Source organism: Aethalodelphis obliquidens, unplaced genomic scaffold (genome assembly GCF_003676395.1).
Source record: "Aethalodelphis obliquidens isolate GAN/ISIS:26980383/991018 unplaced genomic scaffold, ASM367639v1 scaffold5, whole genome shotgun sequence".
In the NCBI taxonomy this organism is placed as follows: domain Eukaryota; kingdom Metazoa; phylum Chordata; class Mammalia; order Artiodactyla; family Delphinidae; genus Aethalodelphis; species Aethalodelphis obliquidens.
In genome coordinates this window covers 74,751,269-74,776,213 of record NW_020837949.1, presented here as the reverse complement: position 1 = coordinate 74,776,213, position 24,945 = coordinate 74,751,269, and the positions used below count along the sequence as shown (strand labels likewise).

Here is a 24,945-nt window from a genome sequence, read left to right as displayed (position 1 = left end):
CCACAATCCCATAAAAGATATCACATTACATTTAGTGGTTATGCCACCTTAGGCTCTTCTAGACTATGACTGTTTCTCAGACCCTCCTTGTTTTTGAGGACTTTTTGACAGCTTTGAGTTCTGATCAGGTATTTTATAGACTGTCCCTCAATCTGGGTTTGTCTGATGTTTTTCTCATGATTAGGCTGGGGTTATAGTTTTTTTGGGAGGAAGACACAGAGGTAACATGCCATCCTCATTACACAAGAGCACATGATATCACTGATGATATTAACCTGTAGGTAGTGTTCATCAAGTTTGTCAGGTTTCTTCAGTCTAAAATTATTCTTCCCTTTCTATACTATTTATGTCAGTCAATTTTGCTCATATAATTGAGTTTTTTCTTTATGCCTACTCAGGTTCTCCGGGTCCAACCTGTCAACTTGAAAACTAATACTCTGGGCCATGAAGACTGGGAGAAAGAATACAGCTCAGTGCAAACCTTTTATCTCTAGAACAAAAGTAACTAAAAGCATGCGATCTTACTGTACCTCTATTAGTTTCCTATTGCTGCTATAACACATTATCACAAACTTACTGACTTAAAATACAGAGAAGGATGGGGAACTGAAAACAGGGTTTAAGTGAATGTCTGCATATCAAAGTGTTACCCCATCTAGTTCCCAACACCTGTACCCAGCTTACACCTCTGACTGTTTATCTGACAGTTCTGGAGGTCAGAGTCCAAAATGGGTCACACACTGGGCAAAAATCAAGGTGTCAGCAGGGCTGCCTGAAGGCCTACAGAAGAAACCATTTCCTTGCTTTCTCTAACATCTAGCAGCCATCTGCATTCCTTGGCTTGCGGCCCTTCCTCCATCTTCAAAGCCAGCAATGGCCAACCAAGTCTAATTCATATCACATCACTCTGACACTGACTCTTCTGTTCCTCTTCCATATTTAAGCACCCCTGTGATTACATTGGACCCACCCAATAACCTCCTCCTCTCATGATCCTTAACCACATCTGCTGAGTCTCAACTGCTATGTAAGGTAACACATTCACAGATTCCAAGGATTAGGGTGTGGACAACTCTGGGGGAGGCATTGTTTTACCCACCCAAGAGCATCTCTACAAGTGGCCGGTCTCTCAAAGAGCCAGCCCCTACAAGCACCCAAAACTTATTTTTCCTATGAAACAGAATTTGGAATTAGTGTAAACAACACATTCTCTCCTAATATGATTCTTTTCTTTGTCATGTATCCAAAAATGAAGCATAAGAAATCCATAGGGAAATTTTTACTAAGAAAAATGTGAGAAGCCAGTTTAGTCACCTGATCCTCTGCCCTCACAGTCAGAGTGTCCTGGTTGAGGAGATGTGTAACTCGCTTGACATCAAGTTGTAGAAATTCATCAGTTTTATAAACTTCAGTAAAATGCTGATGAATAAAGTCATCTGCGGTTGCTTTCAATTCAGGACAGTCTAGACACTCTGCTAGCACACTTATACCTGAACACAGAAAGAAAACAAATGAATAAAAGATGAATACCTTAAAAAACAAACAAATATATATTAAAGATTAAGTATGACTCTAGGAAAATGAGACAATAAATTTCATAAATCTGGATCCTTTTCTTTTCCATTGATTTGTCTATTGTTATGGCAATATACTCTCTTATGTGTGGCTGAATTTGGTACTTTGTAGGACAGGCCCCCCTTCAGTGTTTTTTCAAACTTTTCTTGGCTACTGGTATAACATTTTCTCTTGTAAATAAATTTAAAATAAGCTTATAACATTCTACTTTTTAAAAATCCTGATATGACTTCAATTAGGATTGCTGAATTTCTGGATTACATTAGGGACAGTTGCTTGTTCTGCAACATGGAGGAGTTCCACTTAGGAACATGACATAGATCTCCACTTACATTTTTTTTTTTTTTTTTTTGTGGTACGCGGGCCTCTCACTGTTGTGGCCTCTCCCGTTGCGGAGCACAGGCTCCGGACGCGCAAGCTCAGCGGCCATGGCTCACGGGCCCAGCCACTCCGCGGCATGTGAGATCTTCCCGGACCGGGGCACGAACCCGTGTCCCCTGCATTGGCAGGCGGACTCTCAACCACTGCACCACCAGGGAAGCCCCCACTTACATTTTTTAATGATCTTCAATGTAATTAACAGTTTTTTTCATAGAAACCCCATATATTTTCCATTCAGCTATTTTATTTTCTCTTTAGGAGGGAAGATCCCCCTTAATTGATTATTAATGTTCTGTATCAGGAGTCTGCGAAATACTGTCCATGAGCCAAATCCAGCCCACATCTAGCTGTAGGGTCAGCAGCTAAGAACGTTTTTCATATTTTTGAAGGGTTGTGAAAAAAGGGGAAGTGGGGAGAAAAGGGGGGAGGGGAAGGAGAGGAGAAGCAGGAGAGGGAGAAGTAGGAAGAGGAGCAACAAGGACCACACGTGACACATGGCCCACAAAGCCTAAAATATTTGCTATTTGGCCCTTATAGGAAGTTTGCCAACCTCTGCTAAATAAAACCACTGATTACTGTATATGACCTTGTGGCAGGCCTGCATTCAAAGTCATTAGTTAAATTTATTTTAGTTTATTAGCTTTGATTTTCCATGTTTCAACTTCAATGCTGTCTTCAGATAGTTTTGACACTTTCGTATTTTATAACCATAAAGGTTCTCATAACTGATGCCTGCTAGTGAGTTAGACTAGTTGTCATTTTCTAAATGTACTGACCAATGCCATGGCATGCTATGTGCTCAGTCTGCTACACCTGAACATTTATGTTCCCACCAGGGAAATGATATTTTCACCAAGAACCAGTATTTGTTTTTTAACTAACTTTTGGCAGTTGAATTTGTTGTAATTATGCTACTCAATTAAATATCATGCAGATCAATAAAATATCAATGTGAAAAGAAAGCAGTTGCTTCTATGAAACCTAATTCTAAGGTTTACAACAGACTTGAAAACAGCTCAAATTAAGCATGACCAGGACAACAGATAAAATCGGGGAAAACACTGCAAAATTCTAGAGGGATTCTATAATCAGACTGTCTTGCTCAGTTATCAATTCGTTTTAAGGAAACTAAAAATAAAAAATCATAGATAATATATTACTGATGTGACTTAGGTAAGACAGACAATGGATCTGTATTCAAATCACAGACTTGGTCTTACAGTCACAGATTGGCAGATTGGTATATTTTTATGTTACACTAAAATAACACCTTTACGGCAGATATAATCTTGTTTAACCACTCACTGCATTAATGAAATTTTAAATTAGCCAACAAACTACTGTTATGATTATGCCTGATAAGGAAACTTGTATTGTTGCCTTATTTATTTTTTTTGATTGACTACACTGGTGGAAATCTTCAGCATGAAGCTGAACGGTAGCACGTTTCCATGCAAAGAATATTAGCTTTAGGTTTCAGACACATACAGGTTAACTTACGTATTTTATTTCTAGTTTAAGAGTTTTTTTTAAACATTAGGAATGGGTATTGAAAACACAAAAGTGCCTTCAGCATCTGTTGCTATGATTTTAAGTATTTTTTTCCTATAGCATGTTAGTATAGTATATTATGTTTGGTTTTTTAATACTGAATCATTCTGTCATTTCTGAAGTAAATCATTACTCGTTTTCCTAAACACGCAAAAACTCATTACTGAGGCTATTTTTTATTTTGGAAAATGTTGATACAGTATTTTATGGCTTGTTTCTGCCCAGGTTAATATGTACCTCCCTAAGCTCCTCTTAAAATATATTACTAGGTGACCACCTATAGCAGTGGGATAAGGAGGGTGGGAGGAGACGCAGAGGGAGGGGATACGGGGATATATATATACATAGAGCTGATTCACTTTGTTATACAGCAGAAACTAACACAACATTATAAAGCAATTATGCTCCAATAAAGATGTTTAAAATAAATAAATAAAATAAAATAAAATATATTACTAGAAAATTTTGTACTGGACAACACCTTTAAGATTAAATGAGGGTAAAAAAAAGATTAAACGAGGACACTTATAACCACGCTTTTTTTCTTTATTAAAATATACATTAATGGTGTTTTTTGTTTTGAAAAATAGGAATCTCATTTCTTACCAAGACAATTTGAAGCATCAACTTGTTCTTTCAAAAAATCAACACACATTTTCTTCACAGGTTCAATCTGGTACTGGTTTGCTGCATCTAACAAAGACTGAACATTGTTGCTATTCACAGAAATTCTGTAAGTAAGTTAAAGTGAATGTTAGTGTCCTACAATTTATTATTTAAATAATGCTACCATAGAATGTATCCTTCTAGCCCCCGAAATTAAACAAAAAATTAAACTTTACAGCCCTTGAGTTAGTATGGCATGGGATCCTCAAACCCCGCCCCTAACATCCGTGTAGTTTTTCATTCTGAAGACTCTGGAGCACACCAATTTGTTACAACAACGCTTTGCCATGGCAGATCCCGACCTTACTCCTCCACAACAGAAACGATCCTTAACTTACCTAGCGGTATAAGCAAATTCCACAAGTTGTTCAATAATGTCAGGTTCAGCATCTTTGAGTTCCACTTCAAAGGACTTTGATTCAAGCATGTTAGCTAATACAAAGAGAAGAAACAAACATAAATGGCATGAGTACTACCCTGAGTTTAACTGAAGAACCCAATCATTCTAGGCTGTGTTAAATGTTGGAGAAAAATAACAGGACAGAGACCTCCCTGAAAGAAAATACCTCAGAAAGCCCAACACATTCCTATAATAAATGCAAATTAATTCTCCATACTTGATATGTGCCTTAAAATAATTTAAGAAATTAGTGAATTAGTGTACTTCTAAAAAAAAAAGCCCAAATGAACAGAGAGACATAAAAATGCATTTAGTATTTCCCCAACTCCTAAATTAATTTGGTAGCATTCTCTTAAATTGTTATGGGCAAAATGCCTCTGATGTAGCTGGAACAAACCTACAAGAACAATGACAATTATATGTATAGTCAGCTTTCACTAGCAAAGCTTCTCATTCTTCCCCAAAACCCTGGTAGGTAGCCAGAGCACTAAGGAGAAAACTTGAGGCAGATATATTATATAACCTGATCAAGCTCACGAGCAGTACTAAGTAGAACCAGGACTTGGACCCAATTCTCAACTCCAAACTAGGGTTCTTTCTAGTATAATGTATTTCATTTTTCTTTAGTTTAACTTGCTAGATAAAATGCCATAAGACTTATCTGCTCCTTTGCCTTTCCACCAGAGGTTAAGAAAAAAACCTGGTATTCAAGCAGAAGCTATATCTCCATTAATAAAGACTTCAGGCCTTTAGGGCTAACGAAAGGACAGTTTTCCTTTGATCAATCATCACCATGACCACTCTTCAATCTCTTCACTGTTCTGTGGACTTAACTTAAAGTGCTTTTAAAACTGGGAAAAATGGCATATTTTCAATTAGACCCCACCTAATTCTCATAGAAAAATTATTATGCTTTATCTTAAGATACTTACTTGTGAACATTAAGTTAAAAAAATGACTCGCTGCAGCAAGGACAACACGATGAGCAGGTATCTTTCTTTCCTGGACCATAAGGATCACATCACACAATGTTTTCTAATCAAGAGAGAAATAAATAAAATTAAAAGGGGTTCAATGGGCATGGCTTAGCCAAGATATAAAACAGGCACTTGCCAAATGCTTTATCTCTATTTTGTATTTAAATCCAGTCTTTTTCCAGCACAGATTTTGTTTTTAATATAAAACCTATTTAGGAAGGACTTACAGAGTTGCTATCATGAGTTTGCTGTATCAAAATTTGGCACTTAGCTTCTCAACAGTCAGGAAAAAAAAAAGATCTTTATAATCAGAAAAAAGTAGTCTACTAATCTTTAGGGGAAGCCAAATTTTTTTTCTACATAAATTGTAAGATATTTCTCATGGTGAGATTTTATGGGGACATTAAATGACCTAATGGCAATGTCCTTGATGGTTTTTCAAATATAACAATCTGCTTCTTAAAAATCGTCCTTGATAGAATGCAGGTGCACACTGCATTTTCCAAGAAAGTTGCCTTCATAGATCTAACCTGCAACAGAAACAACTCAGAATATACAGAGTGGATGAACCAAATGTCCATTCAGCACTCTCTCCTTAAATAACATCTCTCTAAAATGCACTTCTGATGGGACCTGGATAGCAGCCACTTTTAAATTGTGATTTCTGACCTAGGCCAAAATGTGTCGCTCTAGGTTACTGAAAGAAGGCAGATCTAGATTATACACTTAAAATGTTGGAAAAATGGGGTATATTAAGGAAAAAATTTAAGATTTACTGGAACCCTTAAAGATGAATTCCAAGGAAAAAGAAATGTCCTTTTTATCAAATAAAATTTCAATTTTTTAATGAAGTTAAAGATAACATACAGCTTGGGCTCAGAAAAAATTTTGTAAAGCACCCTCTTAGGCACTGGGAATATGAGGTAAATAATATTTTCAGAGTAATTTCACTCACAAAACTAAATAATGGCTCAAGAGCTCAGAGGATATGGCATTTTCCAAATTTTAAGTATTTTACTAAAACTACTGATATAGTTTCTGATAGATAAATCACTGCTATTTCCTACTTTATTACTTCATGAATAAAAAACCCAAATAAGACGGTAATGCTTAGATTGAGAAAAGAAATGGGTCCCAATTAATGGGCTAAGGGATGAACATTTCACTCTTACAGCTTACTTAAATATTTTTTATAAGGCCTATAGACTATTGCTTAGAAATTATATGCAGATTATAGTTAAAGCTACTGTTACTCCAACAGTGTCTTAAATTTTTATTTCCTTTTATTTGGGGAGGGGGTACAGAACAGGCATAGCTCTCAGGTGATTTTGCTGCACCCAAAAATACCAGGTAGCAAAACCAAGCCACCTATTTGGTTACTATCAAAACAAGCTGATCAAGTTGCTGAAGATAAAGAAAGAGAAAGGGAGGAGGGAGGGAAGGAAGGAAAAAAGGAGGGAGAGGAAGAAAGAATACTGACAGAATAGCAAGCAAATTAGATAGGTGAGGGACCTATGGCTGCTGATGGGAAGTTCCAAAAAATGTAAAGCTAAACTGAAATGTAGCAAAAAACCTTTCCAAGGCATACTCAGGAATGGGGAATGTTAGTGTAGTGAATTTACAGGCACTGAAGGAAGTTAGAGAAATCAGAGGGATCTTTGTACAATTTAGTCTTAGTCTAAGATTAATCTCTAGCCAGTTAGTAACGTTGTGTGTGGCGAGTAGGAGGAGGTGAAATGGGAGCAATCTTTTATATCCAAATGGTGCATTTATTTGACTGGACTACAATAGATTAATAGGTCCTATTCAACCAGAAATGAGACGGACCTAAAGGCAGAGGTCCCTCCTGCTATCAATCCTCTGGGGAAGAGGTGTATGCAAAGACAGGAAATGGGAAGAGACAGAGATTCAGGTGATCTGGAGAATGAGAGGTAACAAGTCCTAGGTGAATGGAAGAGAAACAAAACAAACAAAACTACCTTTTGAACAATACATCTTCACTGGATTAAACAAACCAAAAAACCTTGCAATTTCTCTGTTTATGTCCTCCCAAAATTGTATCTTTGTATTTATTATTTTCAGCTTCTGAATCTTTAGTCTCTTATAAACAGCATAGATTTTTGTGTAACTTAGTCTGAAGTTCTCACCATCTAATAATTATTTTTAGTAGGGTTTAGTTGAATCCCTCCTATTTATTACTGATAACTTATGTTTCATCTTACATATGCCATCTTTTTAAATACTATTTATTATGTTTCCTTGCTGTCTTCATTTTTCTTTTTTTAAAACTGTCGGTTGCTATTTTGGTCACATTTTCTTTGGACTTTTTCCTCCTTTAGGTGTCTCATTTACAGATCTGTCAAGTATTTGCAAACTGAATCCAGCAGGGTATTGTTCTAGGAATGCAAGAAGGGTTCAAGAATGATAATTCTATAAATGTAATTCATCATACTGACAGGTTAAAAGAGAAAATTTTCATGTAGTAGAAGGACTTCAGGGAATTCCCTGGTGGTCCAGTGGTTAGGACTCCCGTGCTTCCATTGCAGGGGGCACGGGTTCGATCCCTGGTCAGGGAACTAAGATCCTGCATGCCGTGAGGCTTGGCCAAAAAAAGAAAAAAAAGAAAAACTTCAATATATGGGCAAAAGAGTGTTTGATAAAATTAAAAATTCATTTCCTGAGATTCTTTAATAAAGAAAATGATGTGTCTGTATGTTGAAGGTCATTCATCAGAATCAACAGCAAACTAGTGAAGCAGGAGAGACATTCTCATTCAAGTTTGAAATATACACACACACACCCTGTCACATTGTTCTGGAAATTTTAGCCATATCACTAAGGAAATAAAGATAAATCAATTTAACACTTGTAGAACTAATATGAAAAGTTAGTAAGGTGGCTAGACAAATAAGATAAACATGAAAAAGCAATTAGATGTGAGTAATATGCCATTAGAAAAACACACAAATGAGAGAAATAAAAATCCCAGTCATAGCAGCAACAAAATAATTAAATGTTGAGAAATAAACCTAAGCAATGTGAGGGATCCACAATAACGGGCATTTGGCATATGATAAAGATACCATTTCACATATGTGGTGAGAAGGTGGAGCACAGGTAATGTTTAAGGCAGTGAAATTATTGTGTGTGATACTCTAACAGTGGATATATGTCATTATACACCTGTCAAAACCCACAGAATGTACAACACAAAGAGTGAACCAATAATGTAACAATGGCTCATCCATTGTAACAAATGCCCCACACTTAGACAAGATGTTAATAATAGGGGAAACTGGGGCGAGGGGGAGGGACAAAGGGGTAAATGAAAACTGCACTTTCTGCTCAATTTTTCTGTTAAACCTAAAACTGCTCTTAAAAAAAGTTTAATTTAAAAAATGTGGTGAGAGATTTGATAATTGAAAAAATGGGATAACATATCAATTTGAGAAACAACAGATTTCTCTGTCATGAAGTACTCTCTCTTCCTCTGGGGAAGGTAAGTACTGGGAAGGAAGTTTCAGTTCTTTTCTCCAACTGTCGCTCGTCGAAGAGTGACTACAGGATGAGCAAGAGCATGGCAGAGGTCACTGACCACACACTGCCAGGCCTCCTGGCTCACTCTTCTTCCATTAATCTGCCCCCAAAGTAGAACGTAATTCATTGGGAGGCTTGCCCCTATCTATGGCAGGAGAGGACTGTTCCCATTCCTCAGCTGCTCTGCCTCAGACTGGGTAAGTTTTTAGTTAAGGGGAAAAAGAAGAGGAAGCCCATTTTATGCTCAACTCAACACTATGTTCACTAGTCTGTCATCACCATTAATTTATCTGTCTCCTACCTTTACTGCTCAAATATTTAGAACCAGAAGAAGAAGAGGGCCCCTCAAATCCATATGCATAGACACTCAAACAGAGGCAAACAGAAACTTCGGTGCTACTTTAGTGTTTGCAAGTATTAGACACTTTTGAGGGAAGAGTCCTTTGGTTTGGAAAGACCTCAAAACAGGCAAGCATTTTAGGCATGCATTAGTGGAATAACCTTTTGCTCTCTGTATGTATTTGCCAGACAGGACTGCAAAGGCACTTCAGGTTCCTGAAAGCTCCACAGCATTGCATGAGGTTCTAGCTTTCAACAATATGTGCTGGCGTTAGTAGGAGGCATGCAAGCAGCTGTCCCAATTCTATTCTTTATTGTATCCCAAGGAGAGGACTGAGGAATGACTAACCTTTGGATTTATGTAGCTTGTCAACAAGGTTCTGCAATCAGTCCCTCCCAGCGTGATTTCAAGTTGACCCTGGGTACAAATCCCCGGGTAGACTGTAGATTCAACTATAGTTGGGTGGTGGATTTAAATCACTGAAAGGATAAACGAAAATGGAACCCTTATTATATAGGGTAAATCATCATGTTGGATTGAGATACTAGAAAAGTCTCAACAAAGCCATAATAAACCCAAAGGTTAAGAGAAAAAAAATTAAAAGGCCTCTTTAGAAATCATCTTTGTTCAGAAAAGCAAGGAAAACAGCACTGGGCTTAAACACATGTATAATCACAATAAGGCAAGTGGGAAAGTTGAAGAAAAACAAAGGAACACACCTAGATTAATAAAGGAAAAGGGGATTTCCTTCCTTAAGGGGAACATATGTATGACAAGCTAGGCCAAACAGCTTTGAAAGGGAAAGGAGATAAACTTTGGTATAACTGTTCTTTAAAAGACGAAATTAGGAAACAAAAAAAAAGTTATTTTTATTGTTATTTATACAAAAGCAATATGGACCAAAGAGATATAGTGAAGGAAGAAAGAATTCAGGAGCAGACTAAATCGTTTCTCTCAGAAAGAAGCTTGGTCCTGGAATTTTTTTATAAGATTTCTTTTAAAGCTAAAGGTAAGAAATCAAACACATAATTAAAGGACTGACCTCAAAGGCTGGGACAATTATAGTAGGTGATTACAGTAAGTTCTGATTGATTTGAAAAGGGAAAAGAAGAGCAGCAATAGAGTATTTCATGCATTGTTAAATAATCTGGAAGGTGATCTGGTGGGAAAACAGGCAAGGTATATGCTCTAGTGCAACGTATATGGGAAGTTTGTGGAGATAAGACTAAGGGACAGTAGTAGGACTCCTTAAGGGAAGCCAAATAATTCAGACATAGTCCAGACCTAAGTTAGATGCTGGGCTTCCCCATAATTAAAATTACCTTACTGAGGGTGGTAAGGGTTGGCAGTAATCCTGAACACAGAGACCTCTTATTTTCCACCATGGCAAAATCTATAGACTTTGAAAGGCACTAGTAGAAGTAGGTTAGCAAAACATCTGGGCCCAAAAGGAAAAGAGGCATTTGATCTATACAATGTTAGCTCTACAGGATAGGAAAGTATTCAATTTAAAAACAGGTTAATAACTCAGCTGGGGCTATCTGGAAGGAAGAGACACAAAGACACAGCCCATTTTGACACAAATAGGTAACAGAAAGGAATGTGTCTGCTACCACCAAGTTTCCAAAGCCTAGAAAACAAAAAATGAAGAAAGGCAAGGTTTTGAGGAGCGCACTGTAAAGGGCCACAGGCCTTAGAGGAATCTGTTAAAGGTCACACTCCAGCTGAGACAAATGGACGGGAATAGAGAAAAGGCTCTTCCAAGAGATAGGATTAATGTATATAAAGAAACTGAATCACTTTGCTGTACACTTGAAACTAACACAACATTGTAAATTAACTATACTTCAATATATTTTAAATATATACATGTATATATATATATATATATATATATATATATATAAGGAATTTCACAGGAGGTGAGGCTTCTAATGAGGACACAAAGGTGCAGAACAACCAGGAGGATTAGAACTGTAGAGAATTCAAGGCCACAAACTGTGCTCTGCACAACTGCCTGTTACAAACGTGGATCACTCTCCTCCCAAAAAGGGAGGGAAGAGTTTGTCACTAGACAAAACTCAATCATTTCTGCCAGGACCACAGGGTTCAAAAAAGAAAGGAAAATTAATCTTTAAACATGCAGGATGGACAACAAGGGGAAAAAAGAAACTCTAAGAGACTGAGCAGCTGAGAAATCCCCCTGGCAAATACCTAACACTTTGCCCATGAGAAACAATGTATCATATGCCAATGAAACATTATTATGCATATGTGAAATTCCTTCCCTATCCAGTAAACATAGTGTCCCTATTGGCCTCTTGATAAGTGATTCCTCCCAGCTGAGTTTAGTCTTACTTAGGGTCTATCAATTACAGAGAGCTGACACAGACTGGCAAGCTGTCAAAACCAAAAGCCAAGATTTTCTTACTTTGAGAACCCTGTTCCTCCAGAAACGAAGTTTCTATCTGTTTTTGGCTGGGAACAATAAGGTGGGTTAGGACTGTATAATAATGTGTCAACATATGCACTATTTATTGTAGAGAGAGTAGATGTGCTTGTATCTTTTCAGGTTTGTAGGGGTGGGGGTGACACTATGCTAATCTTAAAAGTCCCAGAGACCCTTTGACATACTGAAAACATGTGACGCAAACTACCTTGAAATTGGAGACGTTCAGCTTTGGAGGTGCTAAACTAACTTAATCTATTCCAATGGAAGACAGCCTACGCTGAAGCTGCTGAAGAAGTTACCCTGACTTGACCCAAACACTTAAGTGAATGCCTTCTGGCTGAGACTGAGGAGTTTAAGAAACCAGGGAGAGAAGACTTTTGCCTTTCAATTGCCTTAATTTTAATTTACAGGGAGATTACAGATGTGGGAATTTAATAATGAGGGTTCATAACAGACAAATTTGGGGGATTTTCTGTTGCTAGTATGGAATTAGATGGAGTGCTGTCATTTGGTTCACTGCAGACAATCCGGAGAGCTATGCATGACATCTTGGCTGAGAAAAATTTAAGATGAGAAATGGAAATGACCTTCCAGTCTAGAGTTAACTTAAGAGGTATCAACCCATTCCAGAGCTTTCTGGAGTAAAAATTTAAATAACCTCTTCAACTGTTCTTCAGAGGCTACAAAAAGGAACAGTCATTGATAGAGGCTGCCTTGTCAGCCTTTAAGATAGAACAAAGCACTCCCTGTGCCAGTAAGAAAACAGAACAACTAAAAGACAAAGCAAACCTGGGAATTCGAACTCACAGTACTTTGTCCAGCCAACTTTTGTGAGGGGATTTGGTGCCGGAATTCTACCATTCAGCTCTTGAGATTCTCAACTCAGGGAGTTTATGTAAAGATCAATAGCCAACTGAGACATAATAGAACACCCTATTGACAGATGGGCAACTACCTGGCAATCCCCTATATGCAGTGCTTTTCTAGTAAATTAAGTTGGAAGATGAGGCTGTGCTTAAGACCACCCCTGCAAATCCTCTGTTCTCAACACCGCTTAGACACAGAAAGACACACACAGTTTATTCTCTTTTCAGGGAAAAGCCTCAGATCAGTGGTTTTCAAACCGTTTTCTTTAAGCAGCTGAATCCATTTTCAGTCCATTATCATTCTATCTATACAGATTAAGTGGTTTCACTTAATCTGTATAGATAGAATGGGTTCTAGCCAGAACTAGCCTGGCAACCAAGGCATGGAAGAGGCTCCCCTCACTAATATGCTTAAGGATTCATTTACAAAAATTTTGTTTCTTATCTCAGCAATTAGTCTTTCTGGAGGTGGGTTCTGCTAGCAGTTTAGAGATTTGGGGACCCAAAAGAAGAATCATTTAATCAAGAGGTATAACAACATTTCCACAGAACTGACAGTTAAGACTGTGACCTGGCCATTTTGGCCTCCTCATGCCACTGGGTAAAAAGTTATTACATTTGGGGAGGCGCCTGATCCTGGCCACCAAGAAAAAAGTTGTTGCTCTTCCTCCATGGGACAGAAGATGACTGGAACTCGGGGACCCCCCTGGATACCTCCTGGTTGTTGGGAGAGACAGTTATCTATGGGTCTTGAGTTCCTGCATATCTTCCTGGACGTGCCAAGAATGCAAGGCTCTACCACTTTTTACCCAGGCCATCATTTCTCAGGGTTTTGTTGGCAGAAAGCGACCACAGGGTGAGATAATGTCTCCCCTCCAGGATAAACAGCAAGCCTGCCTATCATTTGCTATAGAAGTGGCAGATTCCTTACTGTTTATTCCTTAGCTGCAACACAAACCCTAACATCCATCTGGGTCCCACCATGTCACCCTCATAGTACTTGTGGGGCAAGGGGAACCGATGCATACATGCTGATGCTGGTGATGCTGTGAACAATCAAGTCTGTTCTCTCTGACCTAGGGGTCTCATGTCTTCTGCCAGCATCCATTAAACAGCAACAGGCTAACTAATCAGCTTTTAAGTAGCATAAAATCAAATCCCAGACCCAACACTAGTACTGCCAACTGCAGTGGTAAATGTTAATGTAAGACTAAAGTAACCCTATACAGGCAAGACCAAAGGTTCAAGATACCTAGGAATAAAAGACCCGGTCACCCCATCAGATAAAGAACCTTAAGGGGTTGGCTAAAGACAAAGAATAGGAATAGCCAGTGAAGGAAGAAGTCACAAACACAACAATGAACAAATAATAAACAATGAATGTGGCTTCTACTTTTATTTTCATCTTTTTTTTATATTTACCTAAGTTTTAACTAGTTTCCTTTCCCCTCCACGATCATATAAAGAATCTATTATTACATATACCCTTAGGGTCTTAAAATGCCTATAGAAGGAATGGATATCACCAAGTGATCCTGGAGTTAGATATGGTAAGTGAAAAAATTTAATTGGTGATATATATATATATATATATATATATAATTTAAAAAAAAATTATAGGACAGGGCTTCCCCGGTGGCGCAGTGGTTGAGAGTCTGCCTGACAATGCAGGGGACGCAGGTTCGTGCCCCGGTCCGGGAGGATCCCGCGTGCCACGTAGCGGCTGGGCCCGTGAGCCATGGCCGCTAAGCCTGCGCTCTGCCGCGGGAGAAGCCACAGCAGTGAGAGGCCCGCGTACCGCAAAAAAAAAAGAAAAAGAAAAAAAAAATTATGGGACAGAATAAGAGCATGCATGTTTGCATTGGACAACCTAAGGTATAGGTCAGAGTGGATATTTGTGGATTCTGGCAATCTAGCATCCAATTTCCCCTGCCTCCTAGAACCCCGAACTCTCATTTCTGGAGAAAATGTTCATTATGAACTATCTTGGGGAGAGGGCAATTCTCAGAGCCTGCCTCTCATTATGGAACCAGTAAATCAGATAATTCTTCTATTCACTCCTTAGCAGAGCCCTAATCTGGCAAACAATCTAAGGCCAACCAATTAGATACCTACTTCCAGGATTTTGAATCTTGGGTGAATGAAAGATGGGGCGGTGTGTTGTGGGACGACGGGATGTCTTTATCGTGGCACCAGCAAGTCGTCAAGACTGTTCCTGCATTGTAACCTTGACTCCAGGGTTTCTGCAGCCTAGCTACCAAAGAATCCCTGGGCTTGTCTGCCAGGACTGCTCATCTTCCAGCCTACGGTGAATGGCGTAAGTTCCCGATACCCTTGCAATAAATTACTTTTACTTAAGACAGAATGGTTTCTGTTTCTGGTAACCAAGAATCCCAGCAGATTCACTGTGATAATAACAATACCAACAATATCTGTGTAACACTGAATAATTTATCAAGAGTTTTCACATTCTTTCTCTCATTAGTCCCAACATCAGTAAGGTAGATTCAGTGTGATATTATGATCATTGTGCACATAAGAACATAAAAGCCTGAAGAATCGACCTGCTCAACGTCACACAATTAGTAAGAAGACAGAGCAGAATTCAAAACCAGAAATCTGTTTGAATCCAACGTGCATGTTATTTCCACTATAGCACACTGCTTCCTAAAGCAATGAGTGACTAAAGGCAAAATTGCTAAAAGAAGTTTTACAGAAGACACAAAACCATTTTAAAATAATTTTTCACAGTAATAGCTTAGTGTAATATTAAATTGTGATCCAATTTAATTGCAACTCAAAGAGAAGGTCTAAGGCAGAACTCATTTAATCCTGGCACACCATTTTCCAGTAAGCTAACCTGAAATAAGATGGCATATTCTTAAGAGTGTCTCTCTTAAACGTTAATCAACCACATTTTTTGACAGCTCAACAGAATGTAACTAAATTATATGCTATATTATGTACTAAAAAATTTATCAGTGATTTCACTAATATGAATCTTTGCAGTAGATGCCAACTGGAGTAGCCACCTGACTTACAATTCCTCCTTCTCAGGAAATGGCCTCAATACATGGGCCTTTCAAGATCATGTTTGTGCTACATGGCCCTATTCTGCTTAGGATAATTTATTCACAGGATTAACATTTAACCCAAACTACATCTATCAGATCCTCTCTCTCCAAGATCTGAAATTCTGAAAGAGAAACAGACTGCAAGTAGTCAGAGCTGAGGTGCAATTAAGGCAGTGTCCTAGAAAAAGGTCAGAGGCTTTTGGGGCTACCCTGGTTCTTGCATCTCCCAAATCTTGACTGTCCCCCTTCTTCTCAGAAGGTAATTTTAATACAATCATGTCTCTCTTAAGATGTGCTTCTGTACTCATTTATTCAACACACATATGGTGTCATGATGACAGTATGCACTAGATACTACAGAGTTTAGCAGAACATTGATACCATCTGGGAAAGTTTGGACCACAAAGGGGGCAGTTTCCTCTCCATATACTCCCCACTCTGTCCCTGCTTTGTCCTCTAAAATTTGCTTCCCCCCCCCCATTCCATTAAAACCTTACTTGCTAAAACCACCAATTTTCAAACCCACTGGACAATCTCTTTTTTGACCTCCCTAGAGCATTGGATACTCCCACCTGGCTCTCCTTTGTAACTTAATCTTGGTTTCAATGACATTATTCTCTGCTTTCTTCCTCCCACACCTTAATCGCCAATGCACTTTTCTGCCTATCCTTTAAAATGTTGATGCTACCCAGATCCTCTGTCCACTCATCCTGTAGGTGTTATCAACCATACATATGATATCAACTATTGTATTAACAAATATTTGAGCACCTATGTAGTAGATGTTGGCAATACAGCTGAACAAGTCAAACACAGTCCCTGCCCTCATGGAGCTTAGAGCCTAGTAGCAAAGACATGCAATAAACTAAACAGTGTTTATTGCCTTTATAGAGCTGATAAATGCATGAAAGAAAGGAATAGAGTGCTGTAAGAGCATATGTAACAGAGGGGCTTGACATAATCTAGGACATTCAGGGAAGAAGTGGCTTTTAAAGTAAGAACTGAGGGACTTCACTGGGGGTTAAGACTTTGCCTTCCAATGCAGAGGGTGCGGGTTCAATCCCTGGTTGGGGAAGCTAAGATCCCACATGCCTCGGGGCCAAAAAAACCCCATAAACATAAAACAGAAGCAGTACTGTAACAAACTCAATAAAGACTTTAAAAATGGTCCACATGAAAAAATCTTAAAGAAGAAAAAAAAGAAAGAACTGAGGCATGAGTAGGAAGGGAAGCGAGTCATAGAACCTTTATGACAGGGCTTTGAAGGCCAAGTTAAGGATAAATATTCATTATAAGTTCATGATAATTAACCTCAAAAAATACTGCTGTCAATCCCTGGTCAGGGAACTAACATCCCACAAGCTGTGCGGTGTGGCAAAAAACAAAAAGACAACGACGACTTAGATAGTGGGAATTTGCTGGCGGTCCAGTGGTTAGGACTCCTACAGGGGGTATGGGTTTGATCCCTGGTTGGTCGGGTAACTAAGATCCCACACGCCACATGGTGCGGCCAAAACAGCAACAAAACAAAACCACACTGCCAGCCCTCATACCATTTCTATTCTTCACAAAAACAACTTTCCTCAACCTCCAGCTTCATCTTCTTCCTCCTTCATTTTAGCAGATGATCTCATCTCCTACTTTTCAGAGAAAACAAAAGCCTCTAGATAGGAACTCCTTCATTCTCTTGATTCCAAACACACCCACCTATGTACCTACCACTCCTATGTACTCCTTCCCACTCCTATGGAAGAGGAACCATCCTCCTCCCACAGGAGATTACTTACCTTTACTTTTGGACTTCACCTCAGGAATCATCTATCAATCACCCATTCTGTTTCACATATATTAAACCTCGCCATTTCAAATGAATTCTTCCTACTAGTTTTTAAACACACATACATCTTCCATTTAAAAAGCCTTTATTTGATTCCCTCACTCCCTTCAGGGCCAAATCTCAAATGAACTGTCTCAATTTTCTCATATCCTACTCACACTAATCTGACTTCCATCGTCTCCCCATCAAAACAACTCTCATCACAGTCAATAAGCCCCTCTTTGTTGCTATATCCTCTGAACATTTCTAGCTCTAATCTTACTCTGACTTCCCTTAGGCTTCAAAATTTGTCATCTCCCTTCTGAAACAATTTCTTCTCCGATTCTCAAAACTCTCATTTTCCTCCTATTCTTCTGGCCATTACTTTTTTGTCTTCTTTACAGGCTCATTCCCTACCCAGCCTTTATCTTAGATTCTTAACTCTCCACAGCTTCAATGAAGTTTATCTTCTACATGCAGATACCTCAAAAATTTATACTTTTAACCCACAACTCTCCAGACCTGTCAACTCATCAGATACCTTAATGTCTCAGGGGCACTGCACACTAAACTATCTAAAACACAAACTATAATCCTTTCTTCAAAGCCTTGATCCATTTCCAGTATCTCCTCTCTCAGAGAACTGTGTCACCATCCATCTAGTTATGCATTTCAGAACCCTGGAGGTCATAAATGACATCTTGTACAGAACCCCTCAGCATCCAATCAGCCACCACCATCACAACAACAGCAAAAATAGCCAACATTTATTGAGAGCTTACTCATTATCAGGTTCTGTTTTAAGTTATCTTAATTTGCTTTTCTAATTTAGTCATCACAACCACATATCGTTACCATCACTAAGTCCTGTTGATCTTACCTCCTAAATCTCTTGAATATATCATCTTTTCTTTATTGATACTGCTGTCGCTGCTATCACCTTAGTCCAAAGGACCATCTCACTGCGCTACTGTAACAACTTCCTGTTTGGTCTGCCAGCATCTACTCTGAGAGCTAATTCATTCACCATAGAGCAGTCAATCATCTTTTTCAAAAGAAAAACTGATACACCTATTCCTCCTCTCATACACATATATATATGAAAGCGTTTTAGAATAAAAGCAAAACCCCCTAACTTGACTTATGAGGCTATACACGGGCAGATCTTTAGCTACTTCTCCAATTTCATCTTGCACCATCCTCCCCTTATGTTCTGTGCTCCAGTCACACTGGCCTTTTATCAGTCTCTTGTACCTGCCATTTTATGGTAAGTAGGTCTCACACAATGGGTTCTCAACAAGTATTCATCTAAATGGATAAGTCAGAAAGCCAAACTGAAATAGGGGAATAGATAAACAGTGAGCCAAGAGGCAGTGATTCTACCCACCTTTTGGTTTTAACAAGGGGGAGAGGGATATTATTTACAGGGAAATACTGAGACTAAGTGTATTGGTTTGTTTGTTGGTTTAAAAGCTAGAGAGGTTAAAACATGCCTAAATGCTGATGGCTAGAATCCAGCAGAGAAGGAGAAGTTAAAGATGCCTAACAAAGAAAGAATAACCAATGGTGTAACTTTTCTGACTACACTAGTACTGAGAGAGTCAAAGCCCAGGTGAAAGTACTGGCTTTAAATGGCTTTATCCATTGTAGCAGAATTTTTTTAAAGTTCCAAAACAGGTTTATAGATTTGGTGGTGGAAAGTTAAAAGTTAGATAGTTCCAGACTAATGACTTCTATTTATTTGTGACGTCAAAAGAGGGATGATGTACTGAAAGAGAGGATACAGAGTAAGGGCTTGGGTTAGAGGAAACCAGTAAAATAAATAGTAAGTAGAACTGCTCACCAGTAGTACTGCCAGCCCAGCTGAAGTTAGGACTCACCTGGCAGAGGACTGCCCAGTAATGGGATATTCTTCAGCTGTGCTTAGAAGCGGTGCACAAAGAAAGTAAACAGTCATCAATGCTTTTTGCCCAAAGGATGTAAAAAAAGGAATGAGGGCCAAGAAAGCTTAGGACATTGAAAGGAGAGTGAAGAGAGAGATATATCTCCTAAACTGGACAGACAAAAAGAGAAAATAGAAGAGAGTTAAGAATAGAAAGGTCTGGATAATGGGAGTTGTCAATGGGAGTTGTTATGAAAATTAAATGAGACAATCATATAAAACACTTTGGAGAATGGCTGGTACAGAATAAGTGCTCGAGAAGTGTTTCTGTTATTGAGGATTTAATGCAGAAGGTTTAGATTATTCACAAGAGACCCTAAAGATTAATGACATGTAGTAATTGACAGTCTTGGAGAGGTGAGTACACAGAAGCTGAGTCATTTTAGTTAGTAAGTGAGCCCAGGTGACTGCCCAGCATCCAATCCTCAAATCAGATTTGTGGTTCTCTCACTTAACTCTCAATGGGGCTTTAACATAAGCTTTTAAATTCTAATTATGTTTTAATTCATTTAACCTGAGGAAACTGTGAACTGCAGTGGTACTCAGAAAGTTCTCAAAACATCTCTCAATTGTTAAGGGTCTTCTGGACTTCATTAACACAAAAGCAACAGCACTGGGTACCTGCAAGAGTGACTGTGACCCTGCCCTGCTTTTTAAAGCCCCTTTCTAGTGTAACAGATAATAACATTAATCTAAAAAAAAGCTGGAAAAATGAATGAAAAGGTGCTCAACCAAATTAAATAAGATGCCACTATACGTCCACTAGAATGGCTGTTATAAAGACTGACAATACCAAGTGTTAGCAAAGATGCAAAAGCAAAAGCCAAAGTATGAACTGGCACAACTTTGGAAACTGTACCACAGGATCTATTAAAGCTGAATGTAGCCTAACCTATGACTCAACAGCTCCACGCTTGGGTATTTCCCAACAAAAATGCAGAAATGCATACATGTACACATCAAAAGTCATGTACAAAAATATTCAAAGTAGTACTACTTTTAATAGTACATGATAGAATGGATAAATTGTGGTGTATTCATACAATGGGATATTACATACAATGAAGATGGACTAGAACAACACACAACAATATAGATAAATCTCACAAACAAAATGCTAGCTTTAGTGTCCATAAGTTTGTTCTCTACATCTGTGTCTCTATTTCTGCCCTGCAAACCGGTTCATCTGTGCCATTTTTCTAGGTTCCACATATATGCGTTAATATACGATATTTGTTTTTCTCTTTCTGATTTACTTCACTCTATGACAGTTTCTAGACTTGGACATCAAGGCGGGAAAGTGGCGGGGGGAGGCGGTGGTGGTGGTGTTGGGATGAATTGGGAGATTGGGATTGACAGCTATACAGTCATATGTATAAAATGGATGACTAATAAGAACCTGCTGTATAAAAAAATAAATAAAATTCAAAAATTCAAAAATAAATGCTAGCTTTAAGAAAGCAAGACACGCAAGTATATACTGTATGATTCCATGTATACAAGTTCAAAAACAGGACAAAAAAATCTATGGTAGTAGAAATTAGAATAGTGGTTACCTTTGAGGGGGTAGCAATTGGGAAGGGCATTAGGTGGAGACTTTCTGGTGTACTAGCCAAGTTCTTTTACTTGGAGGGGGTGCGTTCGTTTTGCAATAATTCTTTGAGCTGCACATTTATGATTTGGATCCTTTTCGTGAATTCTATACTTCATTGTAAAGTTTACTTAAAAACAAAAGGCTGGAAATGACTGAAAGGATAATGGAGGAAAAGGCTCCACGGGAAGCTGAGGCTGCGGGCTCAGCAGAGTCCCCTTTCACCACTACGTACAGACTGGCTGCAATGCTACAGAGACATGAAATGACCTATATCTTTTTCTAATATCACAAAACTAATTAATGATAGAGCAGGAATTGGGATTCAGAAGTTCTAATTTCACAGTGTTCTTAAATTTGTATAGGGATGTTTCTGGGGGCCCTTGTCATCCAGGCACTCATTATCTTGGTCCCCAAAGTAATGAGATCATAAGGGAAAGCAAAAATAGTAATAACACAAAAGTATTCACCATAGAAGAACACTTTTAAAACTGGTCCTCACTCAAACATTCCTCCTCTGGCTCAGAGCAGCTTCTATTTCTGCCACTTCCCATCAACTGCCCTTGTCAGTCATTCCTGGTGCGCCTCTTCTGTGTTATGTTAAACAGAACAATACGTGTATAATGTAAATCAACTGCAAAGTGAAGCTGCCCATCTTACAAAAGATGCAGGATTCCAAGAAGTTGGTAAAAGTGTTACTGGAGAACGGTCTGAATAACAAGCAAAGCCAATGACAAAAGGAGAAACTGGCAGATTAAGGCCAGTTAACCACTGTCGAAGAAATTCCTGATGTCTCACCCAGCATCCATTTTCCCCTTCCTACTCAGTAACAGAAACCTGGTATTTCAGTAACTTTATTTCTGTTTTAACAGTAAATAAGTAGATGCTAATATTGTTTAAAGCTAAGTCTAAGAAATGGATATGAATCAATTTTTAAACCCCAAAAGCTAAACATACAGTCTCAGACAATCCCCTCCTCCTCAACATCTGATGCTGCGACCCAGTTGCACCCCATCTACGCAGGAAATGAGGCAATGCTTTACAATGCTATAGTCTGTGTATGAAAACACATATTTGGGGGAGTGGGAGGGCTGTTGGAAACAAATGTGGGCACTGGTGAACTGCGGTGCAATTACCTTTCAGAGGCAGGCACTAGTTAAATGCACCAGCAATGCAAAGTCAGTGGTGTCCTAAATGCAAGAAAGGTTCACAGAAAAGGAACATGAAGGTATACATGGAAATAGATACATGAAAGTTATGTAAAATATTGAATTCAGGCATTCACAGCTACTTCAACCCAAAGACCAGGCAAGATATAAAGGCACTCCCACAAATATCTACTGCATCCATGCACAATGTCAGGAGCTGATGAACAAAGACAAGACCCCAGCAGAGTTTGCTTAAAGAAACCAAAGTTAATATCTTCATAAAACACTTAAATTCCTCTACTGTTGTCCATAGACCCATCAGAACTGAAACAGGAGGAAAGGGGGCAGGGCACAACCTTTAAAAGAATGACACAGCCATAGAACATGACAAAAACTGGTTAGAACCAACTAGGTCCAAAATGGTGGAAAGATCTGACTCCCAGTGCACCTTCTTCCTCATTACACGCTCACTGCAATGTATTAGCATATGCTGAATGACACACCCACCAGTGCCCTGACTGCTCTGAGGTTAACCATAAAAGGCCAAAAAATGGGTGGTGGCCCTGTTCCTGGAAATCTCCGCCTCTTCCCCTCGAAATAGTTGGAATAATCCTCCCACTCATTAGTCTATGAAATTACGCAGCCCATAAAAACAAACCACCCCACATCTTGGGGCCTCTTGCCTTCTGAGATGGCCCGCACCCATCTGTGGAGTGTGTTTCTCCCAAGGCCGTTCTCGCCTTTTGAGACAGACTGCATTCTGTCTATGGAATGTGTATCTCTATAAATAAATCCACTTCTTACCTATCACCTTGTTTTTCACTGAATTTCTTCTGCCATGAGACATAAACTACATGAGCTTTGGGAACTCCCTGGCGGCTCAGCGGTTAGGACTCTGCACTTTCACTGCCGAGGGCGCAGGTTCAATCCCTGGTCGGGGAACTAAGATCCCACAAGCCACACTGCGCAGCCAAAAAAAAAAACCCCAAACAAAAAAAGCACCTGAGCTTCATTAAAGTCCTGAGACCAGGTGTGTGATCTCAATTAAAAGACGGTGGGTTCGAGTCCCTGCCTGTAGGTTCCAGTCCCAATCTGGGTTGTGTGGTTTCAGCACCACCCGATGAGCAAACTAGGTTTTGCAGTTACTTATACTCATGTCCTGCTTTTGTCATGAAAAACACGGTCACAAAACAAACATTCCCACAAATCTTCCTGGATGCATATTTCTAGAAATAAAGCTTCCAGGACGAGAAAATAACCAAGTGACTTTTCTACACCTACTGGTATAAGATGCTATGGAATTTAAAAACAAATAGATTCTCTAGTCTACATACTCTGGCGTTAAAACCCATTCTTTTCATAACCCACCTTTCGCCGACGTGCTGAAGACTTTCACTAATACGCCACACATCAAAGAACAAAGAACTCCTCTTAACAGAGGCGCACGGTGCCCTTAAAAGGCGGCACGGTATTTATCCACGACTGTTTCTGCTCTAAATTAACACGTACAGGAGGATTTGTCTTCTACTAGCTCCACCCTGGTAACACAGAAGGGGGGCGGGGATCCTTATTTTAGAGGAGCTGATGTCAGGCCAGCAATGCTTCTCCCTTCCTTGGGGGGCTTCGGTTTGGGCTGTGCCAGTGGGGTTCTTCGCCCGACATCTCACGACACCTTAAAACGGCTGGCCAATGGAGGGCTCCTCGCCTCACAAAGAGATAACTAGGGCACAGCTGTTATACAACCGATACCCGACGCCGAATGCCGGCCCACGGGGCCCCATAGGAGTCAGGAGCCACAGCATCGGCGGACGACGAGGCACTTTTGCTCGAGAACAGTTTAACGCGACCCTCCACCGACAGCGGCTTCGCTGGCGTGCGAAAATGCAAGGAAGGGCAAGGACAGAGGAAGAAGAGGGTCGCGATCCCCAGGGCGCGGGTTTCAGCCGCGGCTGACAGGGGCCCGAGTCCCGGACCACCTCCCCGACGCCGTCGGTCACTCCCACAGAGGCGGTACCTGTTTCCGCATGTTATTCATGACGCCCATGAAGCCCGCCAACAGTTTAGCTTCCTCTCGAGCAGCAAGTTTCTTCTCGGTCTTCTTCTTGCTGCTCTTCTCCACCCCGGAGGCTGCCATCCTCCGTCAACGCGGTTCACGCCCGGGGCTCGCCGGGCCGGGCGAGGGGTTGCACGCTCCCGGCACGCTGGGGCTTCTGTTTACCAAACACCGAGGCCGGGACCGCGACTGCAGCGCCCTGCTCCCGAACAGCGCGGCGCGGCCACTGCGGTAGGACAAGGCCCGGCAGCCACCCGCAGAAGCACGCGGGGAGGCGATGCCTTCAACTCGGCTGCTTCTCCTGCCGAAGCAGAGCCCGGAGGAGGAGTCTGCGCACTTCGCTCAAGGGGGCGGGGGCGCTATGAAGGCAGCAGGGGGCGAAGCCTACGCGTCACAGCGGCGCGCCGTTCAGAGCGGCGCTAGGCGACGGCGCCGTCTTGCGCTTGGCGACCTGCGTCCTTCACGCACAGGCTGAGTTTTCATTTCAAGGTGGTTCGAGGATGCACGTGCCGTTCCCTTTGCCCAAGACAGATTTTACACAATTGGATTACGTGGCGAGATTATCTTTTTTGGATA

General features: G+C 40.0%; 1 protein-coding gene across 4 annotated transcripts in view; it reads right to left on the bottom strand.

Annotated features, from left to right (window-relative positions):
• The window catches only part of KLHL7 (kelch like family member 7), a 63,843-nt gene extending 39,105 nt beyond the window's left edge, over positions 1 to 24,738 (bottom strand). The window contains exons 1-7 of one of the 4 annotated variants that reach the window (XM_027102671.1): positions 24,331 to 24,444; positions 23,685 to 23,854; positions 9,776 to 9,906; positions 5,506 to 5,608; positions 4,512 to 4,605; positions 4,114 to 4,238; positions 1,315 to 1,490 (exon numbers count right to left, since the gene is read on the bottom strand). In XM_027102671.1, coding sequence (XP_026958472.1) covers positions 1,315 to 1,490; positions 4,114 to 4,238; positions 4,512 to 4,605; positions 5,506 to 5,584 — 474 coding nt within the window. In that variant the 5' untranslated portion in view covers positions 5,585 to 5,608; positions 9,776 to 9,906; positions 23,685 to 23,854; positions 24,331 to 24,444. Of the gene's footprint in view, positions 1 to 1,314; positions 1,491 to 4,113; positions 4,239 to 4,511; positions 4,606 to 5,505; positions 5,609 to 9,775; positions 9,907 to 23,684; positions 23,855 to 24,330 lie in introns of all 4 variants that reach the window. The other 3 variants (XM_027102670.1, XM_027102672.1, XM_027102669.1) reach the window with 3 other exon arrangements.
• Between the last annotated feature and the right edge of the window lie 207 nt (positions 24,739 to 24,945).